General features: G+C 41.9%; 1 protein-coding gene across 3 annotated transcripts in view; it reads left to right on the top strand.

Annotated features, from left to right (window-relative positions):
- The window catches only part of EPB41L5 (erythrocyte membrane protein band 4.1 like 5), a 114,153-nt gene that overhangs the window by 75,071 nt on the left and 20,468 nt on the right, over positions 1-18,614 (top strand). For 2 of the 3 annotated variants that reach the window (XM_060177982.1, XM_060177981.1), the window contains exons 17-20: positions 6,132-6,295; positions 10,307-10,404; positions 14,617-14,745; positions 16,884-16,948. In XM_060177982.1, the coding sequence (XP_060033965.1) occupies positions 6,132-6,295; positions 10,307-10,404; positions 14,617-14,745; positions 16,884-16,948 (456 nt within the window). The remainder of the gene's footprint in view (positions 1-6,131; positions 6,296-10,306; positions 10,405-14,616; positions 14,746-16,883; positions 16,949-18,614) is intronic. The other variant, XM_060177983.1, reaches the window with a different exon arrangement.

Genomic DNA, 18,614 nt, shown 5'->3' with positions numbered 1-18,614 from the left:
ATATGCCAGAGTGTGTAATTAAAATATAACTGTTATTGTTTTAGGGAGTGGGGGGGATTACCTTCTACACAGTGTTTTTGTTTTTTTTTTTTTTCATTCCCTTTGGCTTCACTGTTATATCAACAAATGAAATGTCTGCAAGTTTTCCAATCTTGGAACTTTGCTGGTATGGTCAAATTGGGTTGGGAGTTTTGTTGATTTAAAAACTGTTAGAATAGGGAGTTGGACAGTAGCGCAGCGGCTTAAGCACACATGGCACAAAGCACAAGGACCAGTGTAAGGATCCCGCTTCGAGCCCCTGGCTCTCCACCTGCAGAGGAGTCGTTTCACAGGCGGTGAAGCAGGTCTGCAGGTGTCTTATCTTTCCCTCTCTTTGTCTTCCCCTCCTCTCTCCATTTCTCTCTGTCCCATCCAACAACAATTACATCAATAACTACAACAATAGAACAACAAGGGCAACAAAAGGGAATAAAATAAATATTTAAAAAATCTAAAAAAAAAAACTGTTAGATTATATTGGGGTTTTAAATGTAATTGTTTCTTTTTCTAAATTATGAGTTACCTAATATTTAATTTTTTTAGTGATTTACAAGGTCATAAGATAATAGTGTAGAGGCCAGGTGAGGACAGGAGTGGTGAAGTAGTTTTGCAGGTGTCTCTTGTCTCCATACCTTCCCTGTCCTCTGTCTCAGAATCAAATAAAAAAAAGGTTAAGAAATAAGACAATAGGGGGCTATAATTCCACACCATTCCCACCAGAGTTCTGTGTCTTCATCCCCTTCCAGCAGTAACTGCCATGGTTCTCCCAAGGTCAGATATGGATTGAATATATATGTATGAGTTTTATATATATATATATGTGTGTGTGTGTATATATATGTATGTATGTATGTTTATATGCCAGGCTAGCGTGGGGGTGTGCCTCTTCTTGGGTGCATATTCTCTGGGTTGGAGAGATGGTGACTGGAGTCAGCCTCACTGGAGTAGCCTCACTGCTACTCACTCAGCGATGCGAGAGAGATGACCCAGAAACAGCTGGTGGTGGTGAGGCAATTCAGTTCTTTATTGATCAGAGAGCCAAGCCAAGGCTTTTAAGAGTTGGACCCGGAAGTGGCAAGTTGGAAACAGAAATGGCTTGACATGGGTTGGAAAGGGGCGGAGAAAGGCAAAAGGCACTGGGAAAGGTAGGAACTTCTTAGCAACTGTTTTGAGGGTCTTAACTGGTAGAATTAACCATACCCTGCAGGCAGGGAGGGTCTTGAGGGTAGAAAGAAGATAGATCAAAGGAATGGAATGAGTGGGGATTTTTCAGGCAAAACAATGACTATGTAGATAATAAGGGAGCAGGCCATAGTATCAGGAATGCAGGGAGCGTTGTGAGGCAGGGAGTCTGGTAAGACGAGGCAAACCTTGGGGGGTTGTGTCCCTCCTCACTCGACCTCAGTAGAGAAAGAGAGACTGACAGGATGCATGTCCCCTCAAGTCAAGCCCTACCAAGCTCAACCACATCCTCACAATTTCCCTACATACATACATACACACACATATATATATATATATGTGTGTGTGTATATGTATATATATATTTGTATATATGTACATATATATGTATGTATATATAGACTATGTGTACATATATATATTTTACCCATTTTTATTCATTTCTGTGGCCCTACCTTCATTTCCTTTCTCTTTATTTATTTATAAAATGGAAATATTGGGAGCCGGGCAGAGATACAGCAAGTTAAGTGCACATGGCATGAAGTGCAAGGACCTCCATAAGGCTCTCGGTTTGAGCCCCTGGCTCTCCACCTGCTGGGGAGTAGCTTCACAAGCGGTGAAGCAGGTTTGCAGGTGTCTTTCTCTCCCATCTCTGTCTCCCCCCCCCTCAATTTCTCTCTGTCCTATCCAACAATAACAGCAATAACAACAACAATAATGAAAATAAGGGCAACAAAAGAGAAAAAAATAAATTTAAAAAAAAGGAAATATTAATAAGACCATAGGATAAGAGGGATATAATTCCACACAGTTCCCACCTCCAGAACTCCGTATTCCATCTCCTCCCTCGATAGCTTTCCTATTCTTTATCCCTCTGGTAGTATGGACCTGGGATCATTGTGGGTGCAGAAGGTGGAAGGTCTGGCTTCTGTAATTGCATCCCTGCTAAACAACTGGAACCTGGTGGCAGAAAGAGAGTTAAGATATAAGCAGAACAAATTGACTAATCATGAACCTAAAGGCAAGAATATTGCAGATGAAGATTTGGGGTCTCTGGTTTAGAAAAAGCTAGTAGGTCTATTTTAGGTATATTCCGAGGGGCCCATGACTACTGGTTTTTGCCTGAGCCTGACAGCTAACATGCAGGTGGACCCAGGTTATTGTCTGAGGAGATGGTGTCACAGTTGGCTTCACTTCCTTTCTAAGCCACACCTACACCTATTGTAACTTTCAGGTAAGAGAAACAGCTCCTGACTTTCTCGGGTGTTTTCCAGATTCTCTTCCCTCTCAGTGATGGTATAAAAACAAAGGTTCCTGGTCACAAACGTTCTGAGCCCCAGTGGAACTCTGGTTCTTCAGATCTCTCTGGTCATCTTCCCCTAGTACTTACCTTCCTCTCAGAGCATGTATCAAAGTTCTTTTGGGGGTGCAGGAATTGTTTCTTAATTCAGTTTCCTGTTTCTCATTACTAGTATGTCAATAATGCTTTGATCATCTACCCAGCAACTTTGCTTTGAGCTGGCTAGTTTTTCTGTATTGATGATGCACCCTGCAGCTCACTGCTTTGGTTTGCTAATTGAATCTACTCTTTAATAAGGTGTGTGTTTTCCTGGATGAGCTATCTCTTGGCTCCTAAAGATTTATTTCTCTGTGAGTGAGAAAGGGAGAAAGACCAGGGAATCTCTCTACTCTGGCTGCTGTGTGGTGCTGGGGATCACTCCTAGTGTTTGGGTTTACTTGCTGAGCAGTTCCCTGTCTGCTGTCCTTTGATTTTTCAATGCTTATATTTATGTATATTTATGTAGTCAGCGTATAACTGGGTTCTGCTTTTGGTTTTTATTGTGATGCACATACACACAGACAGACCGGCCCATCATTTTTCTGCTGTTTATAATGTTCTATTTGTTTTTGTCTTTCAAAATGTGGAGGATTGAACTCATGACCTCACATACGTAAGGTATACATCTAAATTTTCTTTCCTTGAAAGAAAGATCCAAAGAAACAGAAAGTGGTGCTGGATTTTGCTTTCTAATCTGAAGTGGAAGTCGGGGACTTTTCACATTAGAGTCCTACACTTTATCCATTGGGTGACTCTTGGACCACCTGCCCTGTTTCTTAAATTCCACTTATAAGTGAGATCATTAATATTCATCCTTCTCCTTCTCGTGGATCAGAAGTAAAACTTCTTAATGTTAAGAACATAATAAGGGGAGGGAGATGGCATAATGTTTATGGAAAGAGACTTTCATGCCTGAGGCTCCAAAGTTCCACATTCAATCCCCCGTACCACCATAAGCCAGACCTGAGCAGGCCTCTGGTAAAAATAGATAGATAGATAGATAGATAGATAATAGACCAGAGAGAAAGAGGTTGGGGGGAAGCGAGCTCACCATGTGGGGTACCCACACTGCCATGTGCCAACTCAGATTCAAGCTGCAGTGTCTTATGGGAGATGCTGTTGCCATGAGGACACTTCAGGGCTATAGTGTCTGTCTCTCTCTCAGTGTCTCACTGTCTAAAAAAAGTGGCCTAGAGTGATGAAATCATGCATACACAAGGCTCAGGTTCACTGAATTGAAACGTGGAGTGCAACTGATACAGTTGGTAGGAGTAGCTGGGTGGGGAGCAATTTCTGCAGGAGAGGGGCCTCCTGTGAGAATAGGACTCATATTTAGACCGTTGCAACCCTGTGAGACTCAAGACTGCCAAGGAAACACTGCTGAATCTTACTGTCAGACTTTACACCACAGAAGCCGTCTTGCTGACCTCCCAACCCCTTGTCTCACCCCTGGTCACCATGTACTTATTTTCTTGTTATGTCTGCCTGTTCTCGACATTTCTTATCATCCAAAGGCAGGCACATCAGCTGAGGTGAAGGACATGTCCATAAAGAGGAACACCCCCCCAATAATAAAAAGTAACGAGACACTGATTTAGGTTGCCACACGAATGGCCCCTGAAAACAGAATGTTAAGGACGAACGCTGGATATAAAATACCATGTTTGTTTTGTCCTGCCCCTACTTTCAGACTTCAGTTATTCATGCAGTATGCTGATTGAAATTGCCTTACAGATAAGTAATACTTTCATTTTGTAGAAAATCTTTTTCACTGTTTTACTTTAATAATTAATTGCTATTGCTTACCTTTGAGTTCGGTATCTTTTTTTTTTTTTTTTTTTACCAGAGCATTGCTCAGCTCTGAGCTTATGGTGATGTGGGGGATTGAATCTGGGACTTCAGAGCCTCAAACATGAGAGTCTCTCTGCATAAACATTATGCTGTCTTTCCCCACCCTAGTTCAGTATCTTTTCTAATGTCTGATATATATATATATATATATATATATTTTAAAAATATTTATTTATTATTTATTCCCTTTTGTTGCCCTTGTTGTAGTTATGATTGGTGTTCTTGTTGGATAGGACAGAGAGAAATGGAGAGAGGAGGGGAAGACAGAGAGGGGGAGAGAAAGATAGACACCTGCAGACCTGCTTCACTGCTTGTGAAGTGACTCCCCTGCAGATGGGGAGCCGGGGGCCTGAACCGGTCTGATATATATCTGATATATATTTTTATCTCAGTTAGTGTAGTTTTCACTTAGGGAAGTCTGATTTGGGTCTTCATGTTAGTTCAAGATTTGCTCAAGAATTAATTAGTTTTCATTTAAAAAAAAGGTATGAGAGAGAGAGGCAGAGCTCACTCTGGCATTTGGGGTGCCAGGCATCCAACTCAAGACCTCACACTTGACAGTCCAGTACTTTATCCACTGTGGCTCTCCCTGCACTGTGGATCACTCACTTTCAGTATAGGGGGTTTCTGTGTCTTAGATTCTAGTGATCTTCTAGTGGACACCTGTCATTGTGCAATTTACGTTTTAGGGTGTTACTCATTTTCTCTTCCTCTAAGTCTTCTGGTACTTTGTTTTGGAATGAACTTAAACTCTTTGGTAATAATTTGGTCCTTTCAGGTCTCACTGTCATGAGGTATTAGGTGGTTCTGTGGCTGTGCTCAGCTTGGGTTAATTCTTCTTCACTGAGGTGAGACCTTCCTAAATGCTTTAGCCAGTGCCCTGTGAAGTAGGTGTTTTTGTAGTCTGTGGTCCAGAGGCACTGCAGCCCAATATGAGCACCCCAAATTCTTTTCTTCAGCCAAAAGGAAGAAGAAAATTCTCCTGCATGATTTATTCCCCAGTCTCAGAAAATGTCCTGACACACTTTTCTCCAGTTGAAGAAGACACTGTTTTTAGGCCTTCTGGATTATTTCCTTAAAGAGCTTTTCTCTTCTGTTTGGCACTTGGCCTGTAATCTTGAGCTGCCTGGAGTTCCCTGGACTCTCAGCCTTATCTTCTCAAGCTAAGGAGTCTGCTCTGCTCTGCCTCATATAATCCTGTCTGTGTCACGGTCTGGGAAATCTCTCAAAACAATTGTAACACTCACTTCAGCAGAAGTGAGTGAAATTTCTTCACTCCAATTACACACTTTTTCTTAAAATATATTTTAATTTTTTATTTGATAAGATAGAAATTGGGGGGGGGGATAGAGAAGGAGAGGCATCTGTAGCACTGCTTTACCATTTGTGAACCTTCTCCCGTCTTGAACGCTAGTCCTTGTGCACAGTAATGTGTGTGCTCAAGCAGTACACCGCCACCTGTTCTGTCGCACTTGTCACTCCCACTGCGCCCTCCCCATCCCCTTCAATTATCCCAAGTAGAGGGAGTAAATTCAGTCTTTTTTTTTTTAACTTCATTTTGACTGAAAAATAAACTTGCCCAGAGTTTTGGCAGTTGAATAAGCCCAGCTGGGCTATGAATTTTTGCCTGTTCCCCCCCCATCAAAGATTTTGTTGGTATCTTGCATTGTTTTCATGATAAACTGCTTTGGTCTAAGTAAGTTTTCTGTGATCTTTACAGCTTATCTGTGAACATAGATTTGCTCACTAGCCCAGATTTATTGGAAACAACTGTCGGTGAGACCAATGGGACTCCTGCCACGATGGAAGCCTCCCAAGCACCCGTTGAGATTAATTTAACTATGGGGCAGACTGGCCTAGAGGAGTCTGAAGTTCAGTGTGAGGGTAAGCGTGACATTTTTATTTTATCACCCTTGTCTTCCAAGAATATTTTATGCTAAAGCCTGGGAAGTGGTGCACTGGAGAAAACATTGAAATCTCGGGAGCCGGGCGATAGCACAGCAGGTTAAACGCACACGGTGCAAAGTGCAAGAACCAGCGCAGGTACCCGGGTTTGAAGCCCCATCTCCCCACCTGCAGGAGAGTCACTTCGCAAGCGGTAAAGCAGATCCTCAGGTGTTTACCTTTATCTCCCCCTCTCTGTCTTGCCCTCCTCTCTCCATTTCTCTCTGTCCTATCCAACAACAATAATAGCAATGGCTAAAGTAACAACAACAACAAATAAAACAAAAAGGGGAAAATGACCTCCAGGAGCCATGGATTTGTAGTGTAGGCACCGAGCCCCAGTGATAACCCTGGAGGCAAAAAAATAAAGATTTGAAAAAAAAAATGCACTCTCAAGCATGAGGTCGTAGGTTCGCTCCCCGACATTGCAGATGCCAGAGTCACGCTCTGGTTCTCTCTTTCTCATATGTAAATATCTTGTGCAATGGTTGAATTTTTAAATTGAGGTAAAATAACTATGCTTTCTTGACTTTCCCTTGGCTTTAGGGTACATTGTGGCATCTAGGTAGCAATAGCTTCTCCTAGGAATCCCCTAATTAATTTATTGTAGCTAGAGACACACGGCACCACGGCTTTCCCATGTGGAGTCAGTGCTCAAACTAAAAACCTGTGTCTGCTAAGGAACGTACTCTTCAAGGTGAGCTACCTCCTGGCCCCCAGAAATTAACTTTGATGTGTTATGTTGAATATATCAAACTTTGATATATATGTTGAATCTTATGTTCAATATAGCCTGAATATAAATTTAGAAGAATGTTTTAATGGACTTTTTAAAAAGATTTTTAAAATTTATTTTTATTTTATTTATTTTCCCTTCTTGTTGCCCTTAGTTTTTATTGTTGTAGTCAATATTGTTGTTATTGATGTCATTGTTGGATAGAACACGAGAGAAATGGAGAGAGGAGGGGAAGACGGGGGAGAGAAAGGTAGACACCTGCAGACCTGCTTCACCTCCCCTGCAGGTGGGGAGCTGAGGGCTCGAACTGGGATCCTTATGCTGGTCCTTGCACTTCACGCCTTGTGCGCTTAATCCACTGCACTACCGCCCGAGAGGTAGACATCTTTTTTTTTTATTTATGTATTTATTTATTTATTATTTTTATTTATATAAAGGAAATACTGACAAAACCATAGGATAAGAGGGGTATAGCTCCACATAATTCCCACCACCAGAACTCCATATCTCATCCTCTCCCTCTATAGCTTTCCTATTCTTTAACCCTCTGGGAGTATGGACCCAAGGTCACTGTGGGTTGCAGAAGGTGGAATGTCTGGCTTCTGTAATTGCTTCCCTGCTGAACATTGGTGTTGATAGGTCGATCCATACTCCCAGCCTGCCTCTCTCTTTCCCTAGTGGGGCGGGGTTCTAGGGAATCGGAGCTCCAGGACACATTGGTGGGGATGTCTGTCCAGGGAAGTCTGGTTGGCATCGTGCTAGCACCTGGAACCTGGAGGTGGTGATTTGGTGGGTTCCTGAAGTCGTCCTAGTCCTGTCTTGTTGCAGTCTCAGGTGGTCGGTCTCCTTTGGTATTCCTAGTTGACCCAGGAGAGGAGTGGAGAGAAACACAGCTGCTGCTGCTCCATTGTTTCTCAGATCAGAGGGGGACATCTTTTAAAAAGAATGAAGGTTATGGTAATACTGGTGTGATGTTCTGTCCTTTCATTTGGTTATACTGTCAGAATCACAATTCATATAATAAGTAGTTACAAATAGTAATAAAAAAATAGTTCATCATACAATGTTGGAATATTCCGCAGTTGTACAGAAGTGACACAGGAAGCTTTACTCTAAACAAAAGGAAAGAATGCCCAGCAGTATTAATTTACCAGCCAAAGCTAAAGTGTGTACGATCTCAACATGACAGCGTTAAAATTTAACAGCAAATGATTTGAAACCTAAAAAAAGCCAAGCTATAGCGTTAAGAAAATAAATTCCGTGGTCTGGGAGGTGGCTCGGTGGATAAAGCCCTGGACTCTAAAGTACAATATCCCGAGTTCAATCCCTAGCAGCACATGTACCAGTGATGTCTAGTTCTTTCTCTCCTAGCTTGCTCACTAATAAATAAATAAAATCTGTAAAAAAAATAAATAAATCCCTACAAAAGATATATAAGAAGTATGTCCAGTGAATCAGTGTGTCTCAGCTTTAGTTGTACATTAAAACTGCCTGGAGAGAGGTCCGGGCATTGGCAAAGTACAAGGACTGGTGCAAGGATCCCTGTTCGAGTCCCCAGCCCCCCGCCTGCAGGGGTTTGCTTTGAAAGAGGTGAAGCAGGTCTTCAGGTGTCTATCTTTTTCTCTCCTCTCTGTCTTCCTTTCTCTGTCCCATCCAGCAACAACAGTAATAACAGCCACAACAACAATGGGGGAAAAATGGCCACCAGGAGCAGTGGATTCATAGTGCAGGCATGAGCCCCAGGGATAACTCTGGAAGCAAAAATAATAATAACAGATAAAACCTACCTGGAGAGTTTTAAAAGCTGTCAGTGCCGGAAAAGTTCTTCCAGAAATCATGATGTAACTGTTCTAGAATCATAATTGGGAGCCAGTCTTTCTCAGATGTGCCCTGCCTCATTTCCATACTAATGTGTAGGTCAGTCCGCCGACTTGACCAACACATTTATCAGGCTCCTTTGAGCAAGTGGAAATGATTTCATTACCATTCTCCTCCCCTTCTCTGCCTGACACATAGAAATTAAGCACTTGGCAGCTTTCTGTCAGAGTGGACATCTCAACTTGCACTTAGACCCTGCAAAGCCAAGTAACTACAGAGCAGTTAGTGGGAAGGGATGCTTTTTTTTTTTTTTTTTTAAACTAGAGCACCGCTCAGCTCTGGCTTATGGTGGTATGGGGGATTGAACCTGGGACTATAGTGTTGTTAAAATTCGGGGGCTCCAGCTGGCCGGGCTAGCTTCACGGGCGGGTAACAGATACGACCAGAGACATACGGCTGGGCAGGGAAGCTGTATTTCTTTATTAAGGAACAACGATTCATAAACTAAACCAAACTAATCACCAAACAGAACTCTGCTGCCTCTTTCCCCCCGCGGCGGCGCCAAGCACTCTCGAACTCTGCTACTCTCCAACTCCAACTCTGGAACTCTCTCGGGGTTCCTTGGGGCGGGGCCAAGCGGGCCTGCGAAACTAGCAGGACTGATCCAATTCTCTTGGCGGGGGAGAGCTAGAACAACCCAGTGTAAAGCATACAACACTATAGAGTTGTCAGGCATGAGAATCTGTTTGCCATAACCATTATGCTACCTACCCCTGCCCCCAGGCTGACTTTTTCAGATAAAAAGAGGCACGGGGAGGAACCACAGTACCAAAGCTTCCTCAGTACAGTTGTGGGATGAAGGGGGTGAACTCAAACCGGGGTCACACATGGCAAAGCAGGCCACTGTCCCAGTGAACTGTTTGCTGACCTTAATTTCTGTGTACGTGTGATAGGAAAGAAGGTATGTTTTTCCACTGTTGCTCCACATAAATAAAATTTTAGATAGTCAGGGCCAAAGAAAGAAAACAGCAAAGTGCTGGAGGGTGGGCAGGAGTAGCTCACACCTGCTTGTGAAAGAAAGGATCATGCTACAGGTATTTCCTGCCTTTCCTTGGAATCTGGGGGGAAGATTCCTAATAGCACGTATTTTTGAGTTCTGTATTCTGTGTTTTCTTAGCAGTTCAGATCAGAGCCGTATCCCTTTTGGTTAACTTTTAATAAAATAGACTGTTTTACATGTTGAAAGAAAAGATACTTATTCTGTAGTCATTTGAATTATGACCTTGAATTGATGGTAACTGCCATTGCTAAACAACAAAAGAAAACTTACGTCCATACCCTCACACAGCTGAGACAACCTGGCCAACCTACAGACAAACGTGTCTTTCTTTTTCCAGCATTGAAAGATGCCCCAGAGAAACTCATACATCTTGAGTTGGAAAGCAGCCCTTCGCCATCCACTCGTTGCAATATTGATGTCAACATCAACAGCCAGGTACTGAGACTTCTCCCTGGTGTTCCTCTGTCACTCATTTCCCGATTTTGCAGAAGTCTTTGCTTTCCAAAGCAAAAAGTTTCTCTTTTCTTCTGGAAAGACTGTTCTGAGCTCCTCTAAACCTGGTTACTCATTTTTAAAAACTGTGGATGTTTAGTAGGCAAGGATATAAGAGCTTTAAGGTTGTATCTCATGATTAAAGAAAAATACTGTCTGAACTTTTACTTTAATTCAGTCCATCCTTTCTCTAGTTTTATTCAGTGGCCCTGGTTCTTGATTTAATTGACTGAAGTAACAAAATGATTTATTTGAAAGGGAACTGCTCTTTGTATTATAAAAAAGCAAGAGGATAGAACTTCTACTTTTTAAATTTTTGTCTTTTTTTTTTTTCTTTTGATTACATGTTGTTAAACTGCCCTTTTGATCCAGCTTTTATTGGTCTGTTTTTCTTGGTAACGCTCTTTAGAAACTGATTAAATTTCAGAAGGGCTCATGTTCTTCGCTCTTGAGCATGTTCTTACGACACTGATTTGTTTATTCTCACGTTGTCGGGGGAGGAATATGTATCTAAGGTAGGAGGTTGCAGACTCAGACCAAGATGGCAGCTTTTGATGGGTACAACGTAGCAGGAATCAAGAGAAAGACTAAATGCACCTAAACAAGAAGGGATCTGCCACATCACAGTGGAAGGTGGACTGGAAGAAGTGATTGTCTTTTACACTGAAAGGAAGCTCATGGAAAACCACTTAATGTGTTTCTTTTGTGAAATTTCCTGCATCTCTGACTATAATACAATTGAATATCTGAAGCAGAGGATCTGTTAAATTAGTTCTAAGGGCTTGAAAAAAAACGAAGGATGTTGCATTCAGGTTAGGAAAAGGAGTATTAGAATGGGAAGAGTCTCAGTGTCATACTGATAAATAAGGGATATAACAGTTTAGCTTTCTCCAGCTATGAGAGTTATGTGAATATTGATTCAAGTTTTTTTTTTTTTTTTAATTTTTATTTATTCCCTTTTGTTGCCCTTGTTGTTTTATTGTTGTAGTTATTATTGTTGTTATTGTTGGATAGGACAGAGAGAAATGGAGAGAGGAGGGGAAGACAGAGAGGGGAAAAGAGAGATAGACACCTGCAGACCTGCTTCACCGCTTGTGAAGCGACACCCCTGCAGGTAGGGAGCTGGGGGCTCGAAGCGGGATCTTTATGCTGGTCCTTGTACTTTGCGCCACGTGCACTTAACCTGCTGTGCTACTGCACTACTGATAGATATATCTAACGGAGCAAAGGAGACACACACACACAGGGAGAGGGAGAATGTGCCATCACTTTGGCACATAAGATGCCAAAGACTGAACTTGGCAAACCCAGGCTTTAAAGTCTTTTTTTTTTTAAAGATTTTATTTATTTATTAATGAAAAAGAGAGAAGAGAGAGAAAGAACCAGACATCACTCTGCTACAACTGCTGCCAGGGATTGAACTTGGGACCACCTGCTTGAGAGTCCAGTGCTTTATCCCACTATGCCACCTCCTGAACCACAGGCTTTAAAGTCTTAATACTCTAGCGACTGCCACTTCCTGGGCCTTACATGATTTTCTTTAATTCTGCCTTGACTTCCTTGACCTCTGAGGTCACCAGGCACACGCCCTACCCAGTGTGCCAATTCAGCAGCCCAGCTCCACTATTTATGACATTCTGTCCTTTTTTGTTTTTATGTGGTATTGGGGATTGAACCTAGGACTTAATACATGTGAGTCTAAGCTACTTCTCCAACCTTGAAAATTAGTGTTAAAGTGTGCAATCTGGTCTGATTTGTGTATACACTGTGAAATGATTCCTATAACCAAATTGGTATGTTCACCACTTCCCATAATCATCTGTTGGCTTTTTTTTTTTCTTGATGAGAACACTTAAGATGTGCTCTCTTTGAGATTCCAAGTATAGAGTAATATATACTTAACAGTAATCACCGTGTTGTACTTCAGATCCTCCCTATTAATTCATCTTCTATTACTCTTCGTACCTGTGAATTGTTCTGTGAGTGAAGTCATATTGTGTTTGACTTACTCATTTAGCATGATGCTTATACCTTTATCTGTGTTGTCAGCACTTTTTATTTTAATTATTATTTTTAGATAGATAGGCAGAAAGCTGAGAAAGAGTGAAAGAGACCATAATACTGAAGCTTCCTTCGGTGTGGTAGGCACCAGGCTTGAACCCAGGCTGTGCAACACAACAAAGCAGCACACTATCCAAGTGAGCTGTTTCACTGGCTCATTAATCTTCTCCTCCATCTCCCTTGCCTACTCCCCTTCTTTTAACCAGAGAATCTGGGGGGACCTTTGATGCCTCAGACTTGGCTCCTCAGACTCGGAAGTCTTTTTGCATAACCACTTCTCAGACTTTGAAATATGTCAGAATTGTGTGAGAAGACTTGTTCAACATTCATATTTTGGGATCCTACCCAGAGACAGATGTCTGGAGAACATAAAAAGTGTATTATGGGAGTCGGGTGGTAGCGCAGCGGGTTAAGCGCATGTGGCGTGAAGCACAAGGACCGACATAAGGATCCCAGTTCAAGTCCCCAGCTCCCCACCTGCAGGGGAGTTGCTTCACAAGCGGTGAAACAGGTCTGCAGGTGTCTATCTTTCTCTTGCCCTCTCTTGTCTTCCCCATCTCTCTTCATTTCTCTCTGTTTTATCCAACAACAACAACGACATTAGTAACAACAACTACTACTACAACAATATTAAAAAACAAGGGCACCAAAAGGAAAAATAAATAAATATAAAAAAGTTTTTTTAAAAAGTATATATTATATGACCCACTAACCCATGTTGCAGAACAAAGCTCTGAGACTAAGGGAAAACTTAGTGAGTTTGTTATTTAAATCACTTATAAATAAGCAACCGTAGTAATAATAACAGTATTTTCTGTTGCTGGTTGTTCATGTTAAGTATCAGTTGTAGTGTTCAACATGCACCGGCAGGTAAATGCCGTGTAGATGATTTGCGTATCTTTGTCTGCTTCCTCACATTTCTTTTTGTAATGGTTAGTTTCTGTTGTTTTAACTATGATCGTCATTGATTGGACTTGTGCTTTATTCATCTGTTTCCTGTACCTGAAAGTAACCTGTTTATGGCTCTATTATACAATCCTAAACAACTGTCTGTCTGTGTGGTGACAGGCATATAACCACAGGGATAGGGAGTTGGGCAGTAGCGTAGCGGGTTAAGCGCAGGTGGCACAAAGCTGAAGGACTGGTATAAGAATCCCGGTTCGAGCCCCCGGCTCCCCACCTGTAGGGGAGTCGCTTCACAAGGGGTGAAACAGGTCTGCAGGTGTCTATCTTTCTCCCCCTCTCTGCCTTCCCCTCCTCTCTCCATTTTTCTCTGTCCTGTTCAACAACAGTGACATCAATAATAATAACTACAACAATAAAACAGCAAGGGCAACAAAAGGGAATAAATAAATAAATATTTTTTTTAAAAAAACCCAAAACCATAGGGATAAACTTGTGTAGGCACTAAGCTAGCATCCAGCCCAGTGGTTTATAGGACACAGTGCACAGTCTTCTTGCAGGTAGTTGAAATCTAGGCATTTGATACGGTGGTAGATTCTGTTACTCAGCTGTTTAGACAGGAAATTGGGCTAGAGGTTGTTACTGATTTATATTTAATGTTTATATTTTTCTTTTCCTCCAGGGTTATTGCTGGGCTCGGTGCCTGCACCATGAATCCACCGCTCCTGGAGGCCATTTTTTCCCTCTTTTTGTTGCCCTTGTTGTAGCCTCATTGTGGTTATTATTATTGCCATTGGTGATGTTGTTCGTTGTTGGATAGGACAGAGAGAAATGGAGAGAGGAGGGGTAGACAGAGAGGGGGAGAGAAAGACAGACACCTGCAGACCTGCTTCACCGCCTGTGAAGCGACTCCCCTGCAGGTGGGGAGCTGGGGGCTCGAACCGGGATCCTTACGCAGGTCCCTGCACTTTGTGCCACATGCACTTAACCCACTGCGCCACCCACCCGACCCCTGTTTATAATTTTTGAACCTTAGTTTGAGATCACATGTAGGAGCTGACTATTTCTGGACTAGGACTTGATATTTAAGAAATGTGATGTCTTAGTTGTCTGAATATGGCCTTTCGTCACTCCTATTTCTATTAAACTGTATCCCATCTAAGTTGCTTACAGTTTACTATTAATTTCTAGGAGGAAGTGGTGAAGTTGACTGAGAAATGTCTTAATAATGCTATTGAGAGCCCTGGATTGAATGCCAGGAGAGTTCCTCCTGACTTGAAGAGTAACATCTTGAAAGCTCAAGTAGAAGCAGTGCACAAGGTAAGCTGCCTCATACAAGTCTTGTGTCAGCAAGAGGGCTCACTCACCAGAAGGACGGCTGCTTTGTAGTGAGAGCAACTAGGGCGAAAAGCTTTGGTGCTGTGGTATTTATCCCCCCCCCCCCCCCCCGTTTTTCACTTTCTATCTGAAAAAAGAATTGGCCCAAAGTAGTGAGACCCTGATGATGGAAAGAAAAAGGAAAACTCTGGTGAAGTGAAAAGAGCTTAAGAAGCCATGAAGAAGAAACAATACATGAGTGTCAGCAGCAGTGACTTAACTGCTGATTAGAAAAAGAATGTTGCTAAGAAACATTTTCAAGATGCAAAACACCTTCTCAACTCTAATTTCTGATTAAAATAGATCGAGAGGGAAGGGCTGCAGTGGAGCACTAACTGAGAGTGAAGATCCCCCGTAGGATGTAAGGGTTAAAATCAGATTCCCCAGAATGAGGCTCTGACGGTGGCCACATTTTCTTCTTCTTCTTTTTCTTCTTCTCCTCCTCCTCCTTCTCCTTCTTTTTTTTTTTTTTTTTTTTTTTTGCCTCCAGGATTATCACTGGGGCTCAGTACCTGCACTACAAATCCACTGCTCCTGTGGCTTTTTCTTTTCTTTTTTTTTTAATTTTTAATTTTTTGGGTAGGATAGAGAGAAATTAAAAGGGGGGAGAGAAATATAAACACCTGCAGACCTGCTTCACCACTTGTGAGGTGACCCCCCCCCGCAGGTGGGGAGCTAGGGGCTCGAACTGGGATCCTTGCTTGCATATGTCCTTGCATTTCTTACTGTGTGCGCTTAACTGTGTGCTCACCACCTGGCCCCTGCCACATTTTATTCCTTTTTTTAATTATCTTTGTTTATTTATTGGATAGAAACAGCCAGAAATCAAGATGAAAAGGGGATAGCGAGGGAGAGATACCTGCAGCCCTGCTTTACCACTTGTGAAGCTTTCCCCTTGCAGGTGGGGACTGGGGGCTTGAACCTGGGTCCTTAAACACTGTAACACATGTGCTCAAGCAGGTGCACCACCACCCAGCCCCCATATAAAACATAAGCAGGTCACCCCCCAGCAGTTTATCAGAGGAAGTGGCTCCTCATGACCAAGTGGGTTCGTTGTAGGAGAAAGCTGGTTTATCACTCAGAAACCAGCACAGTTCACCATGTTTCAGCAGAGAGGAAATGGTCTCAGTTCATGTGGAAAAGGCACTGACTTCAGAGAATTCAGTGCCTTCTCAGGATAACAGCTTGCATCACACTGGTAGTGAAGTGGAACTACTGTATTTAGCCCAAGGGCGGAGAACATCTGCCCAGCAGAATCATTGGGTCTCCCCGGACAAGAGGACTGCAGGCAGGAATCAAAATTCAGGAAATCTAGGGCCTTTTTTCATAGCAGCATTAAGTGTTAATATTGAAGTTGATGATATTATATGGCCTGTGAATGATGTTATAAATTTCCCAATGGTCCTTTGACTGAGCTCAACGAGAGGCACCCATAGTAAAAGCCTGTGGCCAGGGTCATTCATTGTGGCAGAAGACTTCTGAAGTAGCTAAGATCAACAACTGGCATGGCCCTCCTAGGTGCTGGCTCTCAAGCATGAGGTTCTGACTTAGATTCCCGGCTTTGAATGTGCCAGAGTACTTAATGGTCCTATATCTCATTTCTCTTTCTCTCACAGCAATAAATAAATCAATCTGTTCTTAAAATGATATTGTAATAAAGCTGAGGGAAAATCAGACTGATTTTGAAAATGTTTTAGAACTTGTCCCTAAATATTCTCTGATGTTTAGGGGGAAAACAAACATGCAGCTTTAACCTCTATCTCTTCTTTTAGTATGGAAATTGTAAATGGCTGGCATTGAATCATTTTGGATTCTGTATTTATCGATTAACACATAACAGAGTCTTAAATGATTGAGAGCTGTCTGGTGTGACAGTATACTGAAATGGAACTTGGATTGTGAATTTATGTGGGTGTGGGTAGGATTACATAGTAAATACAGAGACAGTGGAAGTTCCATGGATGAGATAGAATTACCTCTTTTTGGAACTAAGACACTTCTGATTTTACTGAAAATAAATATAAATGCATGTCTTTCTTCTCAGTAAAGATTTAATGTTTTTTATTATTTAATTTTCATAGATTACAAGAGAAGATAGCTTATTAAGTCATAAAAATGCCCGTGTTCAGGATGCTGCCACAAACAGGTACAGTTCTGGGTAGAGTGAACTAAATTGATGGCCTTTTTTTCTCCCTTTTTACTTTTGTTTGATTGTCTTCTTCTTTCTTAATCTGTTAGCATGTGGCTTCAGGGTATCAGTTTGGAAGATAGCTTGAAGGGGTGAGGATATAGTTCAAAGGTATCTTGACTCATCGTCTCCTCCTTACTGCATAGCTGCCTCATTGGAGAGTATTCAGAGATCCTCCTAACTAGTTTCTTTACACCCTCCTCTTCAGCTGATTCCAACTACAGAGCAAATAGAGCTGCTGAAGAAATGTTTGATCTTATAAGATAGCTGCTAAGGAATGCACGCGCCTTTCTTTAGATTTGAGAGTTAACTTCTGTGCCTTTCTGTTGTCACAGTGGCTTTGCTCTTGTGAACTTTAAGAATTATCTTTTTAAAAAATATATTCCCTTTTGTTGCCCTTTTATTATTATTATTGTTGTAGTTATTATTGTTGCTATTAATGTCGTCAGACAGAGAGGGGGAGAGAAAGATAGACGCCTGCAGACCTGCTTCACTGCTTGTGAAGTGACTTTCGTGCAGGTGGGGAGCCGGGGGCTCGAACTGGGATCCTTAGGCCTGCCCTTATGTTTTGTGCCACTTGCGCTTAACCCGTTATGCTACCACCCGACTCCCCTTTCAGAATTATCTTATGGAACTCACCTTAGTTGTTTCTTCCAAGTCCCTTCTGCTCCTTTTCTCTCTAATGAGTGTGATGACATCATTTATGTTGGTGTTTACGTCTGTTTTACTCCCCCTCTACATTTAGAGTTCTGTGCTTAGTTGGCGCTAAGTTTTGTTGAATGAATCTATATGTTTCTTTTCCATTATTCAGAACAGTGAAGAGTTTTTTGATTTATCATCTTTAACTCCAGATACTGTAATCAACATAATGTAACCATGGTAACAATATTTGTATATAAACCTTTACAGTTAATAATCAACAAATATAATAATTGATGATGAGGGTAAAACTGGAATTATGATTTAACTCTTTAATTAATTTTAAATTTTTAGTGTTATGGTATTGATACTGTTCAGCTTTTAGAAAAATCTCATCATTTTTCCTGTGTGAAAGATAGTGGGAATAGGATGCTTAGTTATAAAAGTTTAACTGAACTTTTGTATGAGGTAAAAGTGACAACCACCGTACTATAGAAATAAATCTGAACCTTTAGAACTGGAACCTACAATTTACTCCAACTTACTTCCAGATAGTATCATTCAAAATGACTGTTGATGATAGTGAGTGGCTGCTTTCCTTTCAGGATCTGAAAGTGTTAAGTGAGGGGCCGGGAGGTGGCATGCCCAGTTGATCGCACATGTCACCATGCTCCAAGGGCCTGGGTTGAGTCTCCTGTACCCACCTACAGAGACGAAGCTTCCTGAGAGTGGAAGTGGTCTGCAGTTGTCTCTGTCTCCCTCTCCCTCTCACCTCTCCATTTCTCTGCTATTATCAAATAAATAAATAAAATTAAATAAAAATAAATGCACTAAATTCTTACATAGGGAGTCGGGCAGTAGCGCAGCGGGTTAAGTGGTGCAAATCGCGAGGACCGCTGTAAGGATCCCGGTTCGAGCCCCCAGCTCCCCACCTGTAGGAGAGTCGCTTCACAGGCGGTGAAGCAGGTCTGCAGGTGTCAATCTT

The sequence above is a fragment of the Erinaceus europaeus genome, chromosome 18, assembly GCF_950295315.1.
Source record: "Erinaceus europaeus chromosome 18, mEriEur2.1, whole genome shotgun sequence".
Lineage (NCBI taxonomy): Eukaryota > Metazoa > Chordata > Mammalia > Eulipotyphla > Erinaceidae > Erinaceus > Erinaceus europaeus.
This window is presented reverse-complemented; position numbering and strand designations above follow the sequence as displayed.